General features: G+C 37.2%; 1 protein-coding gene across 4 annotated transcripts in view; it reads left to right on the top strand.

Annotated features, from left to right (window-relative positions):
- MYL6 (myosin light chain 6) overlaps positions 1-15222 on the top strand; it is a 62797-nt gene extending 47575 nt beyond the window's left edge. Inside the window, exons 1-7 of one of the 4 annotated variants that reach the window (XM_053708108.1) lie at positions 6174-6281; positions 6580-6607; positions 10144-10287; positions 11178-11351; positions 12973-13050; positions 13255-13295; positions 14818-15222. In XM_053708108.1, the coding sequence (XP_053564083.1) occupies positions 6279-6281; positions 6580-6607; positions 10144-10287; positions 11178-11351; positions 12973-13050; positions 13255-13283 (456 nt within the window). In that variant the 5' untranslated portion in view covers positions 6174-6278 and the 3' untranslated portion in view covers positions 13284-13295; positions 14818-15222. Of the gene's footprint in view, positions 1-6173; positions 6282-6579; positions 6608-6812; positions 6841-10143; positions 10288-11177; positions 11352-12972; positions 13051-13254; positions 13296-14817 lie in introns of those variants that run through there. The other 3 variants (XM_053708106.1, XM_053708109.1, XM_053708107.1) reach the window with 3 other exon arrangements.
- Positions 15223-20898: the final 5676 nt, after the last annotated feature.

Below are 20898 nucleotides of genomic sequence, written 5' to 3'. Positions count from 1 at the left end.
GTTTAGGCACCCCTGACAATTTCCATGATTTTCATTTATAAATAATTGGGTGTTTGGATCAGCAATTTCATGTTGATCTATCAAATAACTGAAGGACACAGTAATATTTCAGTAGTGAAATTAGGTTTATTGGATTAACAGAAAATGTGCAATATGCATCCAAACAAAATTAGACAGGTGAATAAATTTGGGCACCCTTGTCATTTTGTTGATTTGAATACCTGTAACTACCTAGCACTGATTAATTGGAACACACAATTGGTTTGGTAAGCCCATCAAGTCTTAAACTTCATAGACAGGTGCATCCAATCATGAGTAAAGGTATTTAAGGTGGCCAATTGCAAGTTGTTGTTCACTTTGACTCTCCTCTGAAGAGTGGCAACATGGGGGCCTCAAAACAACTCTTAAATTACCTGAAAACAAAGATTGTTTAACATTATGGTTTAGGGGAAGGCTTCAAAAAGCTATCGTAGAGATTTAAGCTGTCAGTGTCCACTGTGAGGAACATAGTGAGGAAATGGAAGACCACAGGCATAGTTCTTGTTAAAGGGACGCTAAACCCAAATTTTTTCTTTAATGATTCAGATAGAACATGCGATTTTAAACAACTTTCTAATTTACTCCTATTATCAATTTTTCTTCATTCTCTTGCTATCTTTATTTAAAAAGCAGGAATGTGATGCATAGGAGCCGGCCCATTTTTGGTTGAAAACCTGGGTTATGCTTGCTTATTGGTGGGTAAATGTAATCCTCCAATAAGCAAGCGCTATCTATGGTACTGAACCTGAAATGGGCTGGCTGCTAAGATATAGATTCCTGCTTTTAAAATAAAGATAGCAAGAGAACAAAGAAAAATTGTTAATAGGAGTAAATTAGAAAGTTGCTTAAAATGTCATGCTCTATCTGAATCATGAAATAAAACAATTGGGTTCAGTATCCTTTTAAGGCCAGAAGTGGCAGGCCAAGTAAAATATCGGAGGCAAAGGCAAAGGATAAAGAGAACGGTCAAAAACAGTCCACAGACCACCTCCAAAGACCTACATCATCTTGCTGCGGATGGTGTCAATGTGCATCGTTCAACAATTCAGCGCACTTTGCACTAGGAGAAGCTGTATGGGAGAGTGATGCGGAAGAAGCCTTTTCTGCACACACGCCACAAACAGAGTCGCTTGAGGTATGCAAACACACTTTTGGACAAGCCAGCTTCATTTTGGAAGAAGGTGCTGTGGACTGATGAAACAAAGATTGAGTTATTTGGTCATTACAAGGGGCGTTATGCATGGCGGCAAAAGAACACAGCGTTCCAAGACAAACACTTGCTACCCAAAGTAAAATTTGGTGGATGTTCCATCAAGCTGTGGGGCTGTGTGGCCAGTGCTGGTACTGGGAATCTTGTTTAACTTGAGGGTCGCATGGATTCCACTCAATATCAGCAGATACTTGAGAATAATGATGAGGAATCAGTCACAAAGTTGAAGTTACGCTGGGCTGGATATTTCAACAAGACAATGACCCAAAACACTGCTCAAAATCTACTCTGACATTTATGCAGAGGAACATGTACAATGTTCTGAAATGGGAATCCCAGTACCCAGACCTGAATATCATTGAAAATCTGTGGGGTAATTTGAAGCGGGCTGTCCATGCTCGGCAACCATCAAACCTAACTGAACTGGAGATGTTTTGCAAAGAGGAATGGTCCAAAATACATTTGTTCAGAATCCAGACACTCATTACAGGCTATATGAAGCGTCTAGAGGCTGTTATTTCTGCTAAAGGAGGCTCTACTAAATATTGATGTGATATTTCTGTTGGGGTGCCCAAATCTATGCACCAGTCTAATTTCGTTTGGATGCATATTGCACATTTTCTGTTAATCCAATAAACCTAATTTAACTACTGAAATATTACTGTGTCCTTCAGTTCTTTGATAGATCAAAATGAAATTGCTGATCCAAACACCCAATTATTTATAAATGAAAATCATGGAAATTGTCAGGGGTGCCTAAATTTAAATTCGCAAAAGTATATATGAAATAGGCAAGTGTTGTTGCAAACTCTATATAGAGTAAACAAACCTAGCTTGAATAAGCTAGATGGTAATTAGTTGCACACTTTGAAATTTATTGCAAACTAGTTGCATCTTAATACATTGAGCGAAATACAATAAAAATGGTAACAATAAAAACAATGACAATAAAAACATACATACAAAGTATGAGTAAAAGTTAGCAGCAAGTAGCAACCTACTGGTCTGGCCAGACAACTCAAACAATATACTCACTACGCGTTTCTGGGTCACTTCATCAGGTGTAAAGTTAGTAGGGTACGACCAGCTGCTAAATACGCAAATGACATCACATTTCTGGTTTGACTTAACCAATACATTATTTCCGGATATTTTTAACTGACTAAATGCTCGAAAGTGGCCATCTTTAAAATAGGCATAATATAAATAAATTTCTATTGATCAACACAAATATATGCTTTAATAGGAAAATAATGCTAAGGTCTCAATATGTTAATCGCTAGTCTCTTAACTTACTAGCAACTCTAAAAATAAAATCGTATTACCGATTTAGCTCAATCAATATACTAGCTCCAGATATTACAACTGACAGAACGTTCAAAGATAAACCTGTCACCTAAAAGATAGGTAACCATCTTGAAAATGAGCATGGTGTGAATAAATCACTATTATTATATGTCCACTATTTGACAATGATAATAGGATCTTAATATATTTGTCGCTATTAGTTTGACTAACAGACAATTCTAAAAATAACATTAATAGTTTATTGGTTTATTTGTGCAACCGATACAATGCTATAATTTATTTATGCAATTGACACAATGTCAACGAGTTAATGTGATTTATCTGTGCAATCGATACAATGATATGACTCATTAGTGTAACCGATACAATGTTAAAGATTATATATTTTTTCCTATTATCTTTTTTCTCATATATATATTTCTTATTTATTTTTGTTTTATTTGGTCTTATATTCTAGTTGAACCTATCTCCAAGATGAACGCTTGTCCTTAGGATTGTGGATTTTGTTATAACTATTGAGGGTTTTTTTAGAATTGTCTGTCAGTCAAACTAATAGCGACAAATATATTAAGATCCTATTATCATTGTCAAATAGTGTACATATATTAATAGTGATTTATTCCCACCATGCCCATTTTCAAGATGGTTACCTATCTTTTAGGTGACAGGTTTATCTTTGAACATTCTGTCAGTTGTAATATCCGGAGCTAGTATATTGATTGAGCTAAATCGGTAATACGATTTTATTTTTAGAGTTGCTAGTAAGTTAGGAGACTAGCGATTAACATATTAAGACCTTAGCATTATTTTCCTATTAAAGCATATATTTGTGTTAATTCATAGGGATTTATTTATATTATGCCTATTTTAAAGATGGCCACTTTCGAGCATTTAGTCAGTTAAAAATATCCGGAGATAATCTATTGGTTAAGTCAAACCGGAAATGTGATGTAATTTGGGTATATAGCAGCTGGTTGCACCCTACTAACTTTACACCCGATGAAGTGACCCAGAAACGCGTAGTGAGTATATTGTTTGAGTTGTCTGGCCAGACCAGTAGGTTGCTACTTGCCGCTAACTTTTACTCATACTTTGTATGTATGTTTTTATTGTCATTGTTTTTATTGTTACCATTTTTATTGTATTTTGCTCAATGTATTAAGATGCAACTAGTTTTCAATAAATTTCAAAGTGTGCAACTAATTACCATCTAGCTTATTCAAGCTAGGTTTGTTTACTCTATAGTTTGCAACAACACTTTCCTATTTCATATATACTTTTGCGAATTTAAATTGTGATTTTTACACTTTAAATAAACACCAATATTTATATTGAAAAGTTGTTTGCACATTTCTATTTTATTTTAGCGCTGTTATTATTTGTAATCCGTTCACTTCTTTCTTCATAGCTACTCACATAAAAAATATTTTTTCACATTTTTTAGATATTATCAGTGGCGCATATCATATATACAGTATATATATATATATATATACACATACATATATATATTTATATATAAAGGGCTAGATTTATTAAGCCCCTACGGCAGCAAGTTCTCTCAAGAACTTGCTCACCGTGATTTATCAAGCAGCGGTCACCAGACCGCTGCTTCCCTAACATCTACGCCACCTCTATTGTGGCGAAATTCAATCTCCTCGGTAGAGTCCGACCGAGGAGATTGACAGCTCCTGCCCGCGCGTGATTGGCTGTGCGCGGGCAGGGGGCGGGATTGCACGCAAGCGCAAAATTGCGCTCGTGTGCAATGTTAATTACCTGTGGGTAATTTCGCCCTGCAACAGGCGAGCTGAGGCATACAGGGGCGCGTATATGCGTCCCTGTACGCCTCAGTGTTGATAAATCTAGCCCTAAGTCTATTCCAGGGATATGGGACACCTTGCAACCCCACAGTGCTGCAGCTAACACATAGGGTATTATGGTATATACAGGACACCCACCTTGCAATCTCATTGTATGAGTATCATGATGTATGCAGTTCCCTTAGTAAAAATGAAATCCGGTACACACAGAGCCACCAAGGAAGAAAGACACATGCTTTCTCGAAGCCCCAATAACCAGACTGTTCTGTACACACACTGCTCTGCCTCTAGTAAAAGCTGGTGTTGCAGTAGTGAAACATTACATTACAGAACACGGCCGGGATGGGAGGGATGAGTGCTAGCCTGTGCTCTATATTTTGTCTCTGTATTTTGAGCCTTTGCAAGCCCATATTTTCTTCATTCTCAGGCCTCTCCTGGCGCCTAGTCAAAGATAAACCTGCTATAATCAGAAATGACTCCGTCAGAAATAAATGTAAACACGATGTGAGCTCAAAGACGTAATGATTTCTGCTGTTCTCCTCAGTACCTATAGAGAACTATAATTTGTAGAAGAACTTTGCATTCTCCAAAGGCGCAAAAAAATGATAAATTGGTAACTGGGCGTAATGCTAAGGTGAACTCTAGGATATGCAACTAAAACTAGCAAATATAACCCTTTTTAAGCACAGGGACGTGCCTTGTCGAACACGAACAAAGCAAGAGGAAAGTATAGTTGGACTTGTCTAATTTTAGGCGAACTTTGTATTCATAAATCAGAGGATTTAGTCATATGCGGATTTATAGCAGCATATTTAGGAGAATTGCCTTGATAAATCCTTCTGTTAAAACTATTATTAGAGCTCCTCCTCAGATTAAACAGCATTTTAAATGCTGCTGCAGGTAATAACTGATCCCCTTCATCACGGACATGCAACTTACCCTCATTTGAAAGAGCAGACTATCCACTAAAATCTGCTAAGCCCTTAAATTCTGCTGCCCTAGGCACAGGCTTTGCTGGCCTCTGCGCATATACCCCTGGTCTTACTTGTGTGCCAGTACTGGCATGACAACATGATATAGTAATATATGTGTACAGCAGTACATAAACAACATATAAAAGGAGATAGAAATAAAGTATGTGTGTGCCTCCCTGGCTTGAGTTAGATATGTATATTTTACAAGTGTTAGGGGTAGAATAGATGTGTGCCCTTAAAGGGATATAAAAAAGCAAAAAGAAAATGCTCTAATATGTTACAGAGTGTTTTATTATTGCACTATTGGTTGCATTTAACTGTGTCTAACCCTTGCAAATGGATTAAACACATAGATAAAAGTCAGCTCCAGAGTAGCAATGCATTACTAGGAGGCGGAGCTAGCTGAATAGAACTGGTGAGCTAATGACAAGAGACAAATACATGTAGCCACCAGCTAGCTACAGTAGTGCATAGCCACTGCTGAGTATTTGCATATATCCTTTTCAACAAAGGATGATACAGAGAACAAAGAAAATCAAAGTGGATTTAAAAAATATCTTAAAATGGCATGCTGTACCTGAATCATGAAAGTTTAATTTAGACTTTTATATCACTATAGTTTTCCCTCCTGGTTAAGTTACTTGACAGTTACCTATCCATTTTGTCTTATAACTCTGGAAAGTGAATAAATACCATTTATGAATAGAAGCAACGGCGATAGAATTTATCACGTGCCGCCAGAAGATGGCGCAAAGAGCACCAGCCTAAGCTGCAAGTGGTTTAAGAATTTCGTGACGTTACCAGATTCCTCTCTTTCTTATTGGCCCGTCGTGTTGCTTTACCCTAGAACATGACGTAGGCAGAGTTACAAAGGGCTTAGCTGGTGAGGCTGTCACATACTTTCCGGAAGACACAAGAAGAGGCGACATGGTGAGGAGGGGCAGGCAGCGCGCTCACACCTAAGGGTCTGATATCACTGGGCTATTACATATTATAAGGGTGATACCGCTATAAAGTGTCATTAATATGACCTTTGTATATACTGTGCTTGTATAATGTAGCGCTGCGCGTTACCAGCCTTGTCCCAGGCACTAGAGGACACGGAGGGGGTTAGAGGCGCTGACACTAGTTAGTTGGTAGTCACTGAGGGCTGTGCATGATTCACTGTTGGGTGTTCCCCCTTTATGTTGCCCTGTCTGATGCATTTTGGTTCTCTTGTATTGAACAGTGTGACTACTCAGAAGACCAGATCTCCGGTAAGTGCCTTCTTTTCATTAGATGCCTTGGTGATAAGTTAGGCGATGTATTATGAGAAGCTCCGGTATTTCCTGGGTCCCTTGTAGCCTTTCTTCGTCAAGTCGTGTTTTTCTTTCTGCCTCCAAAAGCATTCTTACTGCCCACACCTACATTGCACCTAATCTGCTCATTTCTACCTCTCCCCTCTCTATCTTCCGTAATTAGATTGAATTTAGCCAAGAAGAGCTAGATGGTAAGTGATCTAGTGTTAACCCTTAATTATCCTTACATAACACGCCTCTAATCTGTGCACCATTTTTTTGTTGTTCTTACTGATCTGTACATTTTTCATGCTAACTATACATATTTCTATTACTTTACTAATCTGATTGCATGTTTACCCCCTAACATGGTAACTACTGATAATGGGGTAACTTCAGTTTAAGATGCATGGTGCTGTTTTCTGTGACCACTAAGCTGGTTGTCAGCATAGCAATATGTTGTTTTACTTGTTTGGACTCGCTGTTCGTAGCCTTTCAGGTGGAATGATGTACATAACTGCTAAATGGCCTCCAGTCACTAAGGAGTTAATTTGTGATGCTTTAATTGTTTGTTTTCTGGAGGTAACACCTTGTTTGTTTATCTGTAATTATTATTATTAAAGCATGACGTTTTTGCTATTGTAATTTTATTAAGATGTTGGATGTAACTTAGTTATTTCATACATTAGGACACTTATGTTGTGGGAAAACTAAGGTTTCGGTGCATGCAGGGTTAATATAAATATTGTACTTACAGTGGGTACTTTACTCAGGAAGTTAAGCTGTTCTTTGCATTGCACTCAGGTATTATGTATTCATTTTTTTGTTGCTCAACCAATATACTTCTCATTAGCCAGTCAAGTATGTGTTAAGTTACAGATGTGACTTCATCAGATGTTTGTACTTGCGTAGGTCTGTGCAATACTCTGTATTGTTAATCACAAACCGCACCACCAACCCTTGAAGAAAATGGATGTTAGTCTGCTCTCTAGATGCCATATAAGGTAACAAAGCCTCATTCTGGGCTTGTTAGTCCAGTAGTGTCAGGGGAGGAGGAGTCACTAGATGAGTCTCTGCATTCCTGTCTGGCAGGCAGAACGCTTACAGACACCCCATGTCCCAGACCCTGTAACTCTTTTGATCTTGTCTACTTTGTTATTAGCATCTGGAAGTGAAGCTGTGTGACAATAGTTGTTCAGCTGTAAAGTATCTGGCCTGTGAGATGGTTCTCCCGCTAATGGAATTCTGCAGGAGGGGTTGGGTCCAGGGAGTGCCACAGGAAGTCCCTGGCTTCTATGGGAAACTGCTTGCATCATATCAAGCCTGGCATCTCAAGCTTTGAGTGCTTGCTGTTATGATGAGAGATTTGTTTTCTTTACACAGTTAACCCCCCTCCTCTTTAGCAACTAGTGAGGATATGTAAATGTGCTAGTTTGCCATGGCAATAAACTGTTAATATGTAATTCTGTTGTTTGTGGTCTGTTGGATTTGGATATATGTACTCTATAAAAATATGAGAACTGTCAGCCTGTTCAGTGTTCCCTAGAGGAAAATACATTTAATTGCATATTGTGTGTTCTATTGTGCACTTTATTGCTACAAGTTATTTATTCAGACACAAATGTGAAAACATTGTGACATAAATGTTCTCTAACTGGAGTGTCTGTCACTATGTATTTCAAAGTATAATATGTATGTGTTTTGTATGAAATATTTTGCATACCATGTTTGTTACCATGAATTAAGCAGTTTCCTTGGGACACAAACACACATTTCCCACAGCTTTCAGTTTTAATTTAAATAATGTTTAAAGGGACAGTCTACTCCAAAATTGTTATTGTTTAAAGTGAAGGTCAATTTTGATGACTAAGTGCCCGGTTTGTAATAATCCTATTAAAAACAAGGTTACTTTAATTCATCAAAATTGACATTTCAAGCGTTTTCTTCAAAAACATCTTTTAATCCTGAAAGCAGCTCCATCGATTTCCCCCCCCCCGGCCGTCGGAAGCCTCTGCTTATGCCAGAAATGACAAATCCGGCTTCCTCCAATCACTGCGTTTCCCCCAGGGGGATCATGGCCTGAGGGAATGCCGTGATTGGATGAAGCCGTATTCGTCATTTTGGACTCGCAAAGAGGACTTGCGACGGGCGGAGGAAGATCTGCAGCGGCTCTCGGGATTAAAAGCTCAGGTGCGTTTGTGTGGTGCGTTTTCTTAACAAAAAAAACGCTTGAAATGTCAATTTTGATGAATTAAAGTGTCCTTGTTTTTAATAGGATTATTAAAAACCGGGCACTAATTCGTCAAAATTAACCTTTACTTTAAAAAGATAGATAATCCATGTTACCCATTCCCCAGTTTTGCATAACCAACACAGTAATATTAATATACTTGTGATTACTTTGTATCAAAGCATCTTCTGACATCCCCTTTATCACATGACTTTGCATTAATTGGCTAAAATGCAAGTAATTAAATAGTGTTAGTGTCCTCTGCAACTCCATGGGAGAGAGCACAATGTGGCACACATGAATTAACTATCTCTTGTTGTGAAAAGCGAGAGGGGGAAAAAAAAAAAGCATGTGATAAAAGGATTTTTATAACGGCTTAGGAACAGGCAGAAATTTAGAGGTTTAAATTCTATAAAGTATATAAAAATAACATGTTGGTTGTGCAAAGCTGGGGAATGGATAGTAAAGGCGTTGTCTATCTTGTGTTTTTTTTTTTAAACAATTTTTCTTTCGGTGTTGCCTGTCCCTTTATTGAAGATTTTCATGGGGGGGAAATGTTTTAGATGTGTTAACTGCTACTTTTTGATGTGCATTGGTATATTTAGTGTTCTTTTTAAACTGGTTCTGCAGTTTGGGCAGCATACATGACAGCAATGTCTTTGTTGAATGTGAAGGTGTCCCAAGAACTGAGAGATCAGACAATCACAATTTGGGTTGGCTATGATTATCCTGATGCACATAGATCTTTTTAATTTATGACTTGTTGGTGTGACTGAAGCAGATAAACACTAATTTAAATAAATAAATCCACACCAATTTGCTATAGAAAAAATGTATGCGACCATGTTACTATGTTTTTATTTAATTTTTTTTTTAAAACCGTTATTTTGGCTCTAAAAGCACAGCTTCGTTTTTTTTTTTTTTTACGAGAGATCATGTGTATTAGTGAAAATATTTAATATTTCTTTAGTGCAAAAATTTTGTTATGCATCTGGAATGTCTAGTGACCTAAAGTTACGGTCTCCATCACAAGAGAATTTCTTATTTGACCAGACTTGCAGTGTTTTATGATTTAAGCTGTATATTTAGTAAATTTTTGTTTCATCAAGTGCATAATCATTTTTTTGCAGAACATAACACAGCTATGTGTCAAACGATTGCACAGCTGTTAAGAGGAATACAGACATTACTGTACATCTAGAGATGTCTATGAAACCAATTTATTCTGAAGTCAGAACTTTTTGACATTTGTTCGTTTTAAACCTTTCTTTTCCTCCCATGTCAGAGTTCAAGGAGGCTTTTCTCCTCTTTGACCGCACTGGGGATGGCAAAATACAGTTCAACCAGTGTGGGGATGTCATGAGGGCTCTGGGACAAAACCCCACAAATGCCGACGTCTTGAAGGTGTTGGGGAACCCAAAAGCTGAGGGTGAGTGAAATAAAGAGGTCTGTTAACATTGTAAATGATTTCCATTATGTGCATACTGTGCAAATACCTATTAAACACTGCTATATTCCATAGATCTTAATAAAATTGGCAAAAAGAATACACAATATGTGAAACTTAGACTTAGTGGTACATACAGATGCAGTAAAAATCCACTCAATTCATACAACAGAAGGGACCAGCTCTAAAGAGACTACAATCCAGTGTATACATTTGCTTACACTACCTGTACTGGATAGCGTGTTTTGTTTGTACATCATCTGTGTGTTTACTATAAAGGGCTAGACCATCACATTTACAGTTTAGTACTTTCTACCTAACACAAGTTCTCTACCAGGATTCCTTAGACATTTAATCTTCAAACTAATACACACATCTACCTGTATCGGCATTCCAGAAAATCTTCACTCTATTTACCCGTAGTATGGGTTGACAAGGTTTATGTAAACATTTACCAGCCAGGTTAATTGTGTAGCCAGATATTAAGCTTTTGGCAATAAGGACTTGTGTGTGTGTGTAATAAAGCATTCGCTTGTACAGCAGTTGTTTTGCTATTTAAGCTCATAAAATATTACACACAGAATACCGCATGGTATATGTATATATTTTATGTTCTTTGTATATTTCTCCTACCATAAATATGCACTTTTAAGTTAATGTAAGGGTGATATTGCCACAGTTTCTTTGGGGACAATGTACTTTGGACTCTTATGATAAAATTATGTATTTGACTAAACTGTTGAACAATATGTGTCTGTTTTGGGGTGTTTGTGTTTTTCATGTTGCTGACACATTGTTACAGCTGTGGAGATTATACCTAATAATGTTACCCGGTCTTGTTGGTAAAGACGATATATCATTTCTTTCCATAGAGCTGAACACCAAGTTTCTGGGCTTTGACCAGTTCCTCCCTATGATGCAAACCATTGCTAAGAACAAGGACCAAGGAACTTATGAGGACTATGTAGAAGGGATGAGAGTATTTGACAAAGAGGGCAATGGCACTGTAATGGGGGCAGAACTGCGCCACGTGCTAGTCACCCTTGGTAATTATACCATTGTTCTGCATGTTTCCTGATAGATATAGACTTAAAGGGACATAAAACCCAACATTTTTCCTTTAAGATAGAATAGGAAAGTTGTTATAAATTGTATGCTCTAACAAATATGCTCCATTTTCTTGGGATCATTTGTTGAAACCGCAACCACGCACTTCTAGGAGCTAGCTGAACACATTGTGTGAGCCAATGACAAGAGGCATTCATGTGCAGCCACCAATCTGGGCAAGCGTCCAGTAGTGCATTGCTGATGCTACTTGGGTATCCTTTGCAACAAAGGATAGCAAGACAACAAAGCAAATTAGATAAAACTATTTTTCTTTCATGATTTAGAGGATACCATTTTAACCCCTTCGATTCGCATCACAAGCTATATCCTGTAGGAGCATAATGAGTCACCATGCAAGGGGATTGCCGCTCAAACGCTGTTTTAGGGGATTCCCCCGCACTACAGCCCGGGGATCGTTGGTGGCCTAATGGGTTGCACTCCCAGGCTTCATGGGAGGGCCGTCCAATATTACCACATACATATGTGGTGACGTCAAAAAGGGGCTGAGTCAGGATTTTCTGGTAGCTGCAAGAGAGCAGGAAGGGCAGAGGTTTTTTCTAGCCCCTCGATCTAAAAGAAACAGGGATTTGGTTGGTAATAGTACATTATATGCACAATGAAAAGAAATTGTATGTCTAGAGACCCCTAATACACTTTTCCAGTAGACAAGTCCCTATAGGCTATTTCACATGTGGCTACTCTGTATGACAATTTAGTAAGGTGATCACAGTAAGAGCAGTAGTCATTGGGCCATTTTTGATATTCACTAAAATCTACCCAAAAATTACTTATTTGTTCTCCTTCAGTTTTGGCCGCAGCTTTGCTCACATGCCATGAATTATAACAAATTGTGAAAAGTGCTGGGCTGATGAGGGGGACTAATCATTTTGTGTGTCACTCACTGAAATTTGAATGCAATAGGGTTTAAATGTAAGTAGCAAAAAAAATCTCGAAATTGGCTCGGCACTGGGGTGGAAAAAAAAACAGCTTTACAATTTAGTTCTATTATCTCGCTTTGCTCTCTTGGTGTTTAATAAAGCCTACATTTTGTTGCATAAAGTGTATTCGGGGCAGCAAAGCTGTTTACCTGTTATTTTAATCAATAGATGCACATTGTTTCGCTACATTTTTTTTATTCTACACATGTAGGTTTTAATTTTTAACCACCTGTGGTTTAGTTACATTATTATTGTTACTATAAGTAACTGTTTAATAAATTGAATTGATCCTTTTTATAAATATATCAGTTTGCTGCTTTTCTAGCTCGCTCTTATTCTTCTTATTTACCTATAGAATTAAGCAAGTAAAATAGAAGTAAATTGGACAGTCTTTAAAATTGTATGCTCTGTCTGAATCATATGAGGGGAAAAAAATGTGTTTCATGTCCCTTTAAGATTTACCGCTCATTTCATAATGCAAGACTAAATCAATTTTAATAGTTTTATTGGTAAGATTGGTTACAGAAGTAGTTGGCTATTCGTATGCTTTTCAGATTTCCCTATATCTAGTAACCATATGTGGATTCATTCTCAAATCTGACTCCTTATAATTTACCCTTAGGCGAGAAGATGAATGAGGATGAGGTGGAGGTACTTTTGGCTGGTCATGAAGATGCCAACGGCTGCATCAATTACGAAGGTGAGAGCTTTATGGTTTGCTTGTGGGGTGATAGCCAGACAGGTGCCTATGATACACAGGCTTAAGCGATGACCGCAGAACCTTAGAAATGTATTGCCTTTACTGGGTAGCTACCCATCTGGTGATATGTTGGGTGGGTGGGTGTGCTCAAGGTGCATGATAATGGGTTTCAGGAGTACCTCTGACCGATCTTCCTTCCCACAGACTTTGTCAGGCACATCATGTCTGCGTGACCACACCCATTGGTATGCACTTCCTTCGCCTGGTTCCAGTTTGTGATTATTTTGGTTTTTATTGCTTTTTTGTACCTCTTCTCCTGGATGCCTTGGCATGTCTCTGCATGCTCTATGCTGTGCTGAGCCTAATTGTAGTAACTGGCTCCTCTAACTAAATGCAAGATTGTAGTATGGCAACTTAACCAGCTTGGTTAGCTAGCCTGTAATGCTGGAAGCCAGCTTAAAACTCTAAACAAAACGTGTGTGTGTGTGTGGTAATATGCTTTGTGTTTTATGTGAAGAGCCAAGACATGTAATAAACAGTGTTCCCTGTTCAATACATTTCCTTAATTGGCATTCCTGCTGAAAGGAGTGGCTGCTTTTACACTTGCCGAGGGGCTCATGTTAGCCACAAAAGCTAAAATACTTTAGTTTTGAACTCGTGTTCTTTCAAAAGATTTGGCATTAGTTCAATAGAAAAACCTAGTAATTTAGCTTTTTGCGGTACAGCAAACCTTCTTTCTCTCAGTACTGGCATGTTCTGACTAAAGCCTTGATGGCCAGATTTTACAAATGGAGTGTAAAAAGATCACACCGGATTCTATCTAAATAGTAAAACATGAATGAACAATTGGTGCTTAAAGTGTAAATTTAATATTAAAATATATATCATTGTTTTTGTTTCCTATCCCATGTTTTGTATGCTTTGTCCCTAATCCTGTGTGTGTCTCTGCCTGGCTGAATGGTTAGTCTTTGAGTTGAGAGGAAAACCAAAATGTTTATATGGTGGGCTTCATATCTTGTAGAATAGAATGAGTGTTTCTGGTCATATTTTCTCCTACAATCCAGAAAGCTATTGCTTCTCTGCTACTAGATCTGCAGATGATTACATTTCGTTAACCTTTATTTGTTTCTCTGCTTTAGTCCCATACCCCCTTCTTTTCAGAACTTTCTAAATTGCTGTAGCTTTTCAATAATTAATCAGCTTCTTAGATTGCAGATGCTGGGAGATGCAGTTCTCTACAACAAATCTCACAATATGGATTACAGGAACTCTCGGGGGTGGGGGCACAGTCATTTATCCTTTCTGAAGAGCTTCCAGAGTGACATTTTGTCTGGCTCTTCGTCCAATTGTATTATTGGTCTCTCTTATTCATTTGAAAAAGGCTCCAGGGGGTGATAATGTACCCCCATCCTCTAGTGTGCTAGTTTGTAATCCTGGCCTTGTTTTGGGGAATGTGTACTAAGACTTGCTGTTTCACAGAACCTCGGTGATTTCTTAGTTTCTGCCAAATTTTGGCCAACATTTTTTAACTGTTTTCTATAAAGGGAATTGGCTAAAGGTTTAAATTTGACGTCAGCCTTGTAATATAATAAATAAAAAAAAAAATATACACACTATATCTCTCAAATGTCATTTGTTTTCTATTTAGCAAACTTTTTTTTAAAAGGTAGAAATCACCTTTTCATTTGTACTGTGAATAGCTGGGTGCACATCCCTTTTCCCACTAAGATAGATATGTAACTTGTGGTTTTTGTTTTCTTTTTCCAGAACTTGTCCGGATGGTAATGAACGGCTGAATCTTACCCATCACATGTTACTGCCCTGAGAGGGGCAGGTTTCTGTATTCATATCCTGTTACCTTATCTTTTTTGTTTTCTGAATGTGGGGGGGGTGTTGGTGGTTTAGTTGAGTGCCTTTTCCACTTCCCCCTTTTTCCATCTTGTTGCCCCCTCAGGAGCAGTTTCTATCTGCTCATTTTGGTTTTCTAAAGGAGTTGGTGTGCCAGGGAGCCAGCGCCTCAAGTATCGGGTCCCAGAGTAAGATGCAGGACATGAAATCCGGAATGTCTCATACACCGTGCACTCCGCCCCACGATACAGTGTGCAGAAAATAAATTATTTCCCTATCCCCTCTCCTTCACCAAATAAAGTGACTTTTTTTTTTTTTCAAAAATATGACTTATTTATTTTTAGTTTGTATCATTAGGAAATAAGAGAATATCTGTGTGTGGAATGTACATAACAAAATGTATGTGTGTGTGTACTGAGGAGGATAATTTATCACTGAAAAGATCTAAAAAAATCCAGGAAGCCACAGGTCCTAAAAGTTTAAATGTGGAATCTACCTTTTTACGGTTATTTTAAGTCCTTCTCTAGCAATAAAAAAGAGAATCATCCAAAATATTGGGAGGAGTTCTGCCAGATGGTAAAGTTAACAGTAATGACATAAAGCAATATAGTGATGACTGAACTAAAATCAAATGCAAAGTCATTTAAAATGGTTCTCATACTCCACAACCAGTGTGCAGTCTCTAAGAAATGACTTACAGGAAGTAAACTGTATATGTGGCCAAAAGATCGTTGGTTATAGCTGAAGTAATATATCACTCAAGGTGGGATCGACTGATAACAATTCTTGTGTCTTATGTTAATGTGGATATAGTCTAAAACAGAGCTGCTTTTTTGTGTGGTGGGTGTTGTTTTTTTTAAATATATTGGAATACATATTTAGGGCAGCTCTTCTGTTTGTGTAGTAACTGATTGCAGCAATCCTTGCAGTATTTCAAAACAGGATTTAAAATAGTTTTGTTTTTTGTTGTTGCTAAAATTGAATATACTTCAGATTCACATGGATATACCTACAATGACCGCTGATTCAATTGCATGCTTGTAAGTAATACAAAGATCCCACTGGCATTAAAGGGACATGAAACCCCAAAATTTTCTTTCATGATTCAGATGGAGAATACAATTTTAAACAACTTTCCAATTTACTTCTATTTAATTTGCTTCCTTCTCTTACTATCGTTTGCTGAAAGGTTTATCTAGGTAAACTCAGAGGCAGCAGAAAACCTAGGTTCTAGCTGTTGATTGGTGGCTGCATATATAACGATTATCATTGGCTCACCCATGCATTCAGTTGGAAACCATTACCGTTGACAAATGATACCAAGAGAATGAAACAGATTAGATAATAGACGTAAATTAGAAAGTTGTTTAAAATTGTATTTTCTATCTGAATCATGAAAGAACATTTGTTTCATGGCTCTTTTAACAAACATATTTAGTAGCCACAGTGCAAGCAATGGTATATCAGCCTAAAAAGATATGATTTATAAGCCAAGAAACCACCAGCTTGGTTGCGTTAAAAATTAAAGTGGGCTGTTAAAGGGGCGTTTTAATGGAAAACTAAAATGCTTTAGCTATTTGCCTTAAAAGGACAATAAACACAGCATAATTATGACATTTCTGTTTGTGTTACTATAGAAAAACATACAATTAGAAAAGATCCTTGAAGTGTGGCACATACTTTGTACTGTCTAACGGACATAAGTAGGTTTGCTGGGAACAGTTGCACCCAGGGTCTCCCTAAGGGGAAAAATTGTTTTTCTGTAGAAAAACAAAGCTAAGTCCTAAACACTTTTAAAATGAAAACCCCATTTTACTGCAATTGGTTTCCAATAGCCAAACTTAGCCTGCAGGCAGTCATATTGTTTGTATAGCATACATTGTTTTGCAGTTATCGGATAAGCTACTTAGTGGCAGAGTTAGCCTTGATAAGGCAGCAGAAAGCATTTCAAGGTCTCAGAGTTAGAGGTTGCTCAATTGTCAGCTAAATTACAGGAAAAAGGGAACAAAATTAATAAAAAATATTGCAAAGGCGTTTCATTATTCAAAACTAAACATTTTAGATAAGAAAATAAATATCAGTGTCTTTATTTTTTGTAGGTGCACAATTTTAAAGGGACATTAAACACCTTGAGATGATCTAAAATGTTATATTTTGCGTGGCAATAAAAAAAAAAACATATTCATTTTGTTCCTATAATTTAAAGGGACATGAAGGGACATTTTTCTTTTGATTCAGATAGACTATACAATTTACCTCATCAAATGTGCTTCATTCTCTTAGAATCATTTGTTGAAGCAGCAATACACTACTGGGAGCTAGTAAACGCAGTGGGTGAGCCAATAACATAAAGCATACTGTATATCTAAGTATGCTTTTCAACAAAGGATACCAAGAAACCAAAACAAATTCGATAATAGAAGTAAATTGGAAAGTTGTTTAAAATCACAAGCTCTATCTGAATCATGAAATAATAATAATTTTTTTGGGGGGGGCGGGGGTATGTCCCTCTAACCCCTTCACTACCGAGACTTTCAGAGAAGCCCAAAATACCAGAGGTTTTTTACCATTTTTTTGCTCACACTCCATTTAAACAGAAATAGAGCCTTGTTTTTTTGCCTGTCAAAACTATACATATATATTTTTAGGTAAATAACCCAAGATATTGATCTAGACCCCTTTTTGGTATATTTCATGCCACCATTTCCCCATGAGGTCATATAAAAAAAAAAAAAAAAAAATTTCACAAACTGGGTTTCTCACTGAAATTATTTACATACCACTTGCTATATCTGAATGGGTGTCTTACATGGTAAGTATATACTTTTTATTAATATAAGACACTCTCCGCTATGGATTGGGCACTTTTAAGTAAAAGTTGTTATATATTGTTTGTATACATGCCTTGAGTCAGTAATTCTGTGCTCTTTTTTAGTGGCTAAATATAGTCAAGGTTGGTAGAGTCTGTGAAACATATAGGGGTGTCGGGGAGCTATTAATTTATTCTAAATTTGGCTTTAGATTATCATTAGCGTTAACTGGAAGGTCACTTATCAATTATGTCTAAAAAAAAAAAAAAATTTTTTTAATCTAAACCACCTGATTCTTACCTTCCTTTTCAAAACTGGTTTTCAAAATTTGCGCGCAAATGATGACATTATTTACGTCATGCATGATGCACCTTTTTTGGCTCCAAAATTTCCTGCCTTTTTTTAACGATATAAGCTCCAGCTCATTCAGTGCTCTCAGAAAACGATAGAGAGCTTTTGTGTAGCATTATTTTTGTTATTTATGAGTTAAAAATTTTTTATAATTATTCGCTCTGTTTCCCATTCTCTCAAGCCTGATATAAAGGAGCATGGATATAAAATTGAAGCATTATTTTAGATCAAATTTTTTGTTTTTTTTGCAATTATGTCTCACACTGAACCTGCCTCAGATGTTCCCATAGGATTTGAGTTGCCTGAACATGTTTCTGCCAAAGCTAAGTGTGCCAGCTCAGTTATGTGGCTCTTTTTTTGTGACAATTTATTAAATGCTGATAATATTTCTATGAGTACAAATGCACCCACTGTTATTCCATCTCAGTCTAATGTATAAAACATTCCTGCAGAAATGAAAGCTTTTATTGCTGCAGCTAAAGAGAAGGCAATGACTGCTATTCTGCCTTCAAATAAACATAAAAGGGTTTTGCAACATTTTCCCAAACCTAGTGAATTAAGTTCTGACCTTCAGCATACTGATGCATCCTCTACTGATGGGGTTTCCTCTGATTCAGAGACTGATATAGACAAATCTTTTTTATTTAAGATCGAATATATTTGCTCTCTCTTAAAGGAAGTTTTGTTTACTAGCTTTAGCATCTGGAGGTTTAGACTCTTCAATACCCAAAGTAATTGTCTGAATTCTGTGTTTAAGACTACTGCTATTACTCCTGAAGTATTTCCTATTCCAGATGCTATCTCTAATGTGATTGATAAAGAATGGTCTAAACCTTGTACCTCTTTTAACCTTTCTTCTAGGTTTAAGAAATTGTATCCTTTACATGTGGCCAATTTAGAACTTTAAGAAACAGTCCCTAAAGTTGATGGGGCAATTTCCACTCTTGGCAAACGTGCTACTATTCCTATGAAAGGCAGTACTTCTTTTAAGGATCCTTTAGATAGGAAGCTTGAATCTTATCTAAGAAGGGCATATTTACATACTGGCTATATTCTTAGACCAGTTATATATATGACTGATGTTGCTGCTGCTTCTACTTTTTTTGGTTGGACAGTTTAGCACAGCAGTTGACTTCATATCCTGAATTATCAAACATTCTTTTACTTCAACATGCAAATCATTTTATTTGTGATGCTATATTTGATGTTATGAAGATCAATGTCTTATCTATATCTTTAGCCATTCTAACTAGAAGAACTTTATGGCTTAAATCTTGGAATGCTGACATGATTTCTAAAACTAGATTATTATCTCTCTCTTTTCGGGGTAAAAATCTTTTTGGTTCACAATTGGATTTTATTATCTCCACTGTTACTGAGGATAAGGGAGTTTTCTGCCCCAAGACAAGAAATCTAAGGGTAAATTTAAAGCTCCCAATCGTTTTCGTTCCTTTTGTCAGAATAGAGAACAGAAAACCACTCCTTCCCCTAAGGCCTCTGGCTCTAATTGGAGACCATCTCTGAATTGGAATAAATCCAAGCCTTATAAGAAACTAAATGCTGCCCCTAAACCTACATGAAGGTATGGCCCTCAAGCCAGTTCTTCTGATAGGGGCAGACTAAAGCTATTTCAAAGAGTTTGGACAGACTCTGTCCAAAATCAGTGGATTCAGAATATTATTCCTCAGGGGTATCGAATAGGATTCAGAATAAGACCTCCCTTGGGAAGATTCTTTCTTACCCATGTACCAAAAAAACCCAGTAAAAGCTCAAGCCTTTCTGAAATGTGTTTCAGATCTAAAACTTGGGGTAATTGTACCAGTTCTACAGCAGGAACAAGGATTGGGTTTCTATTCAAATCTATTCATTGTACTAAAGAAGGAAAATTCTTTCAGACCAATTTTGGATCTGAAAGGACTATTCTGCCTTTTGTTCAGCAAGGTCACTTCATATCCACAATAGACTTACAGGACGCTTACCTTCACATTCCGATTCATTTAGATCACTATCGATTTCTGGGATTCTCTTTTCTAAACAAGCATTACCAATTTGTCGCTCTTCCGTTTGGCCTTGCAACAGCACCAAGAATATTATCAAATGTTCTTGGTGCCCTTCTATCTGTAATCAGAGAGCAGGGTATTGCGGTGTTTCCTTATTTGGACAAAATCTTGGTACTAGCTCAATCTCTTTATTTAGGAGGATCAATTTACCAAAGAGTTTCTTGATTCCTCAGACAAAGGTAACCTTATTAGGTTTCCAGATAGGGAGTCCTGGACACTGAATCTAACAGAAAAGAGACGATTGAGATTGGCTTCAGTATCTATCATTCCCATCAGTGGCAATGTGCATGGAAGTTTTAGGTCTCATGATTGCAGTATTGGAAGCAATCCCTTTTGCTCGTTTTCATGTGAGACCTCTACAGCTTTGCATGTTGCACCCATGGTGCAGGGATTATACTCAGATATCACAACTGATATACTTAAATCCCAACACTAAACTCTCTCGGACTTGGTGGTTAAACCAATAGTAAAACGCAAAACTTTATTAATACAAAGTTTAAAATTATGTGATTCAGGAACCTTCAAATAAGGGACCAAAATATCCTAAGGCCAGTGGGGAGAAATGGATAAAAGCAAAATTTTGGGGGCTATAAATAAATGTCTAAAGTGAACAAACAAACTATAAGCCACTATACACAATCATTCATTTACTTTTACACTTGATCCGTGACAGAGAAGCACCCCCCAAGTATGTCCGGCCGATACACTGAAACCTCTGTGTCGGTCTGTGGGATGTGTATGAAAACGGATACAAGTGAACAAAAATATCACACATACGC

The sequence above is a fragment of the Bombina bombina genome, chromosome 3 (assembly GCF_027579735.1).
Source record: "Bombina bombina isolate aBomBom1 chromosome 3, aBomBom1.pri, whole genome shotgun sequence".
Taxonomy (NCBI): Eukaryota; Metazoa; Chordata; class Amphibia; order Anura; family Bombinatoridae; genus Bombina; species Bombina bombina.
The sequence above is the reverse complement of the archived record's forward strand: the minus strand, read 5'-3'. Positions and strand labels throughout refer to the sequence as shown.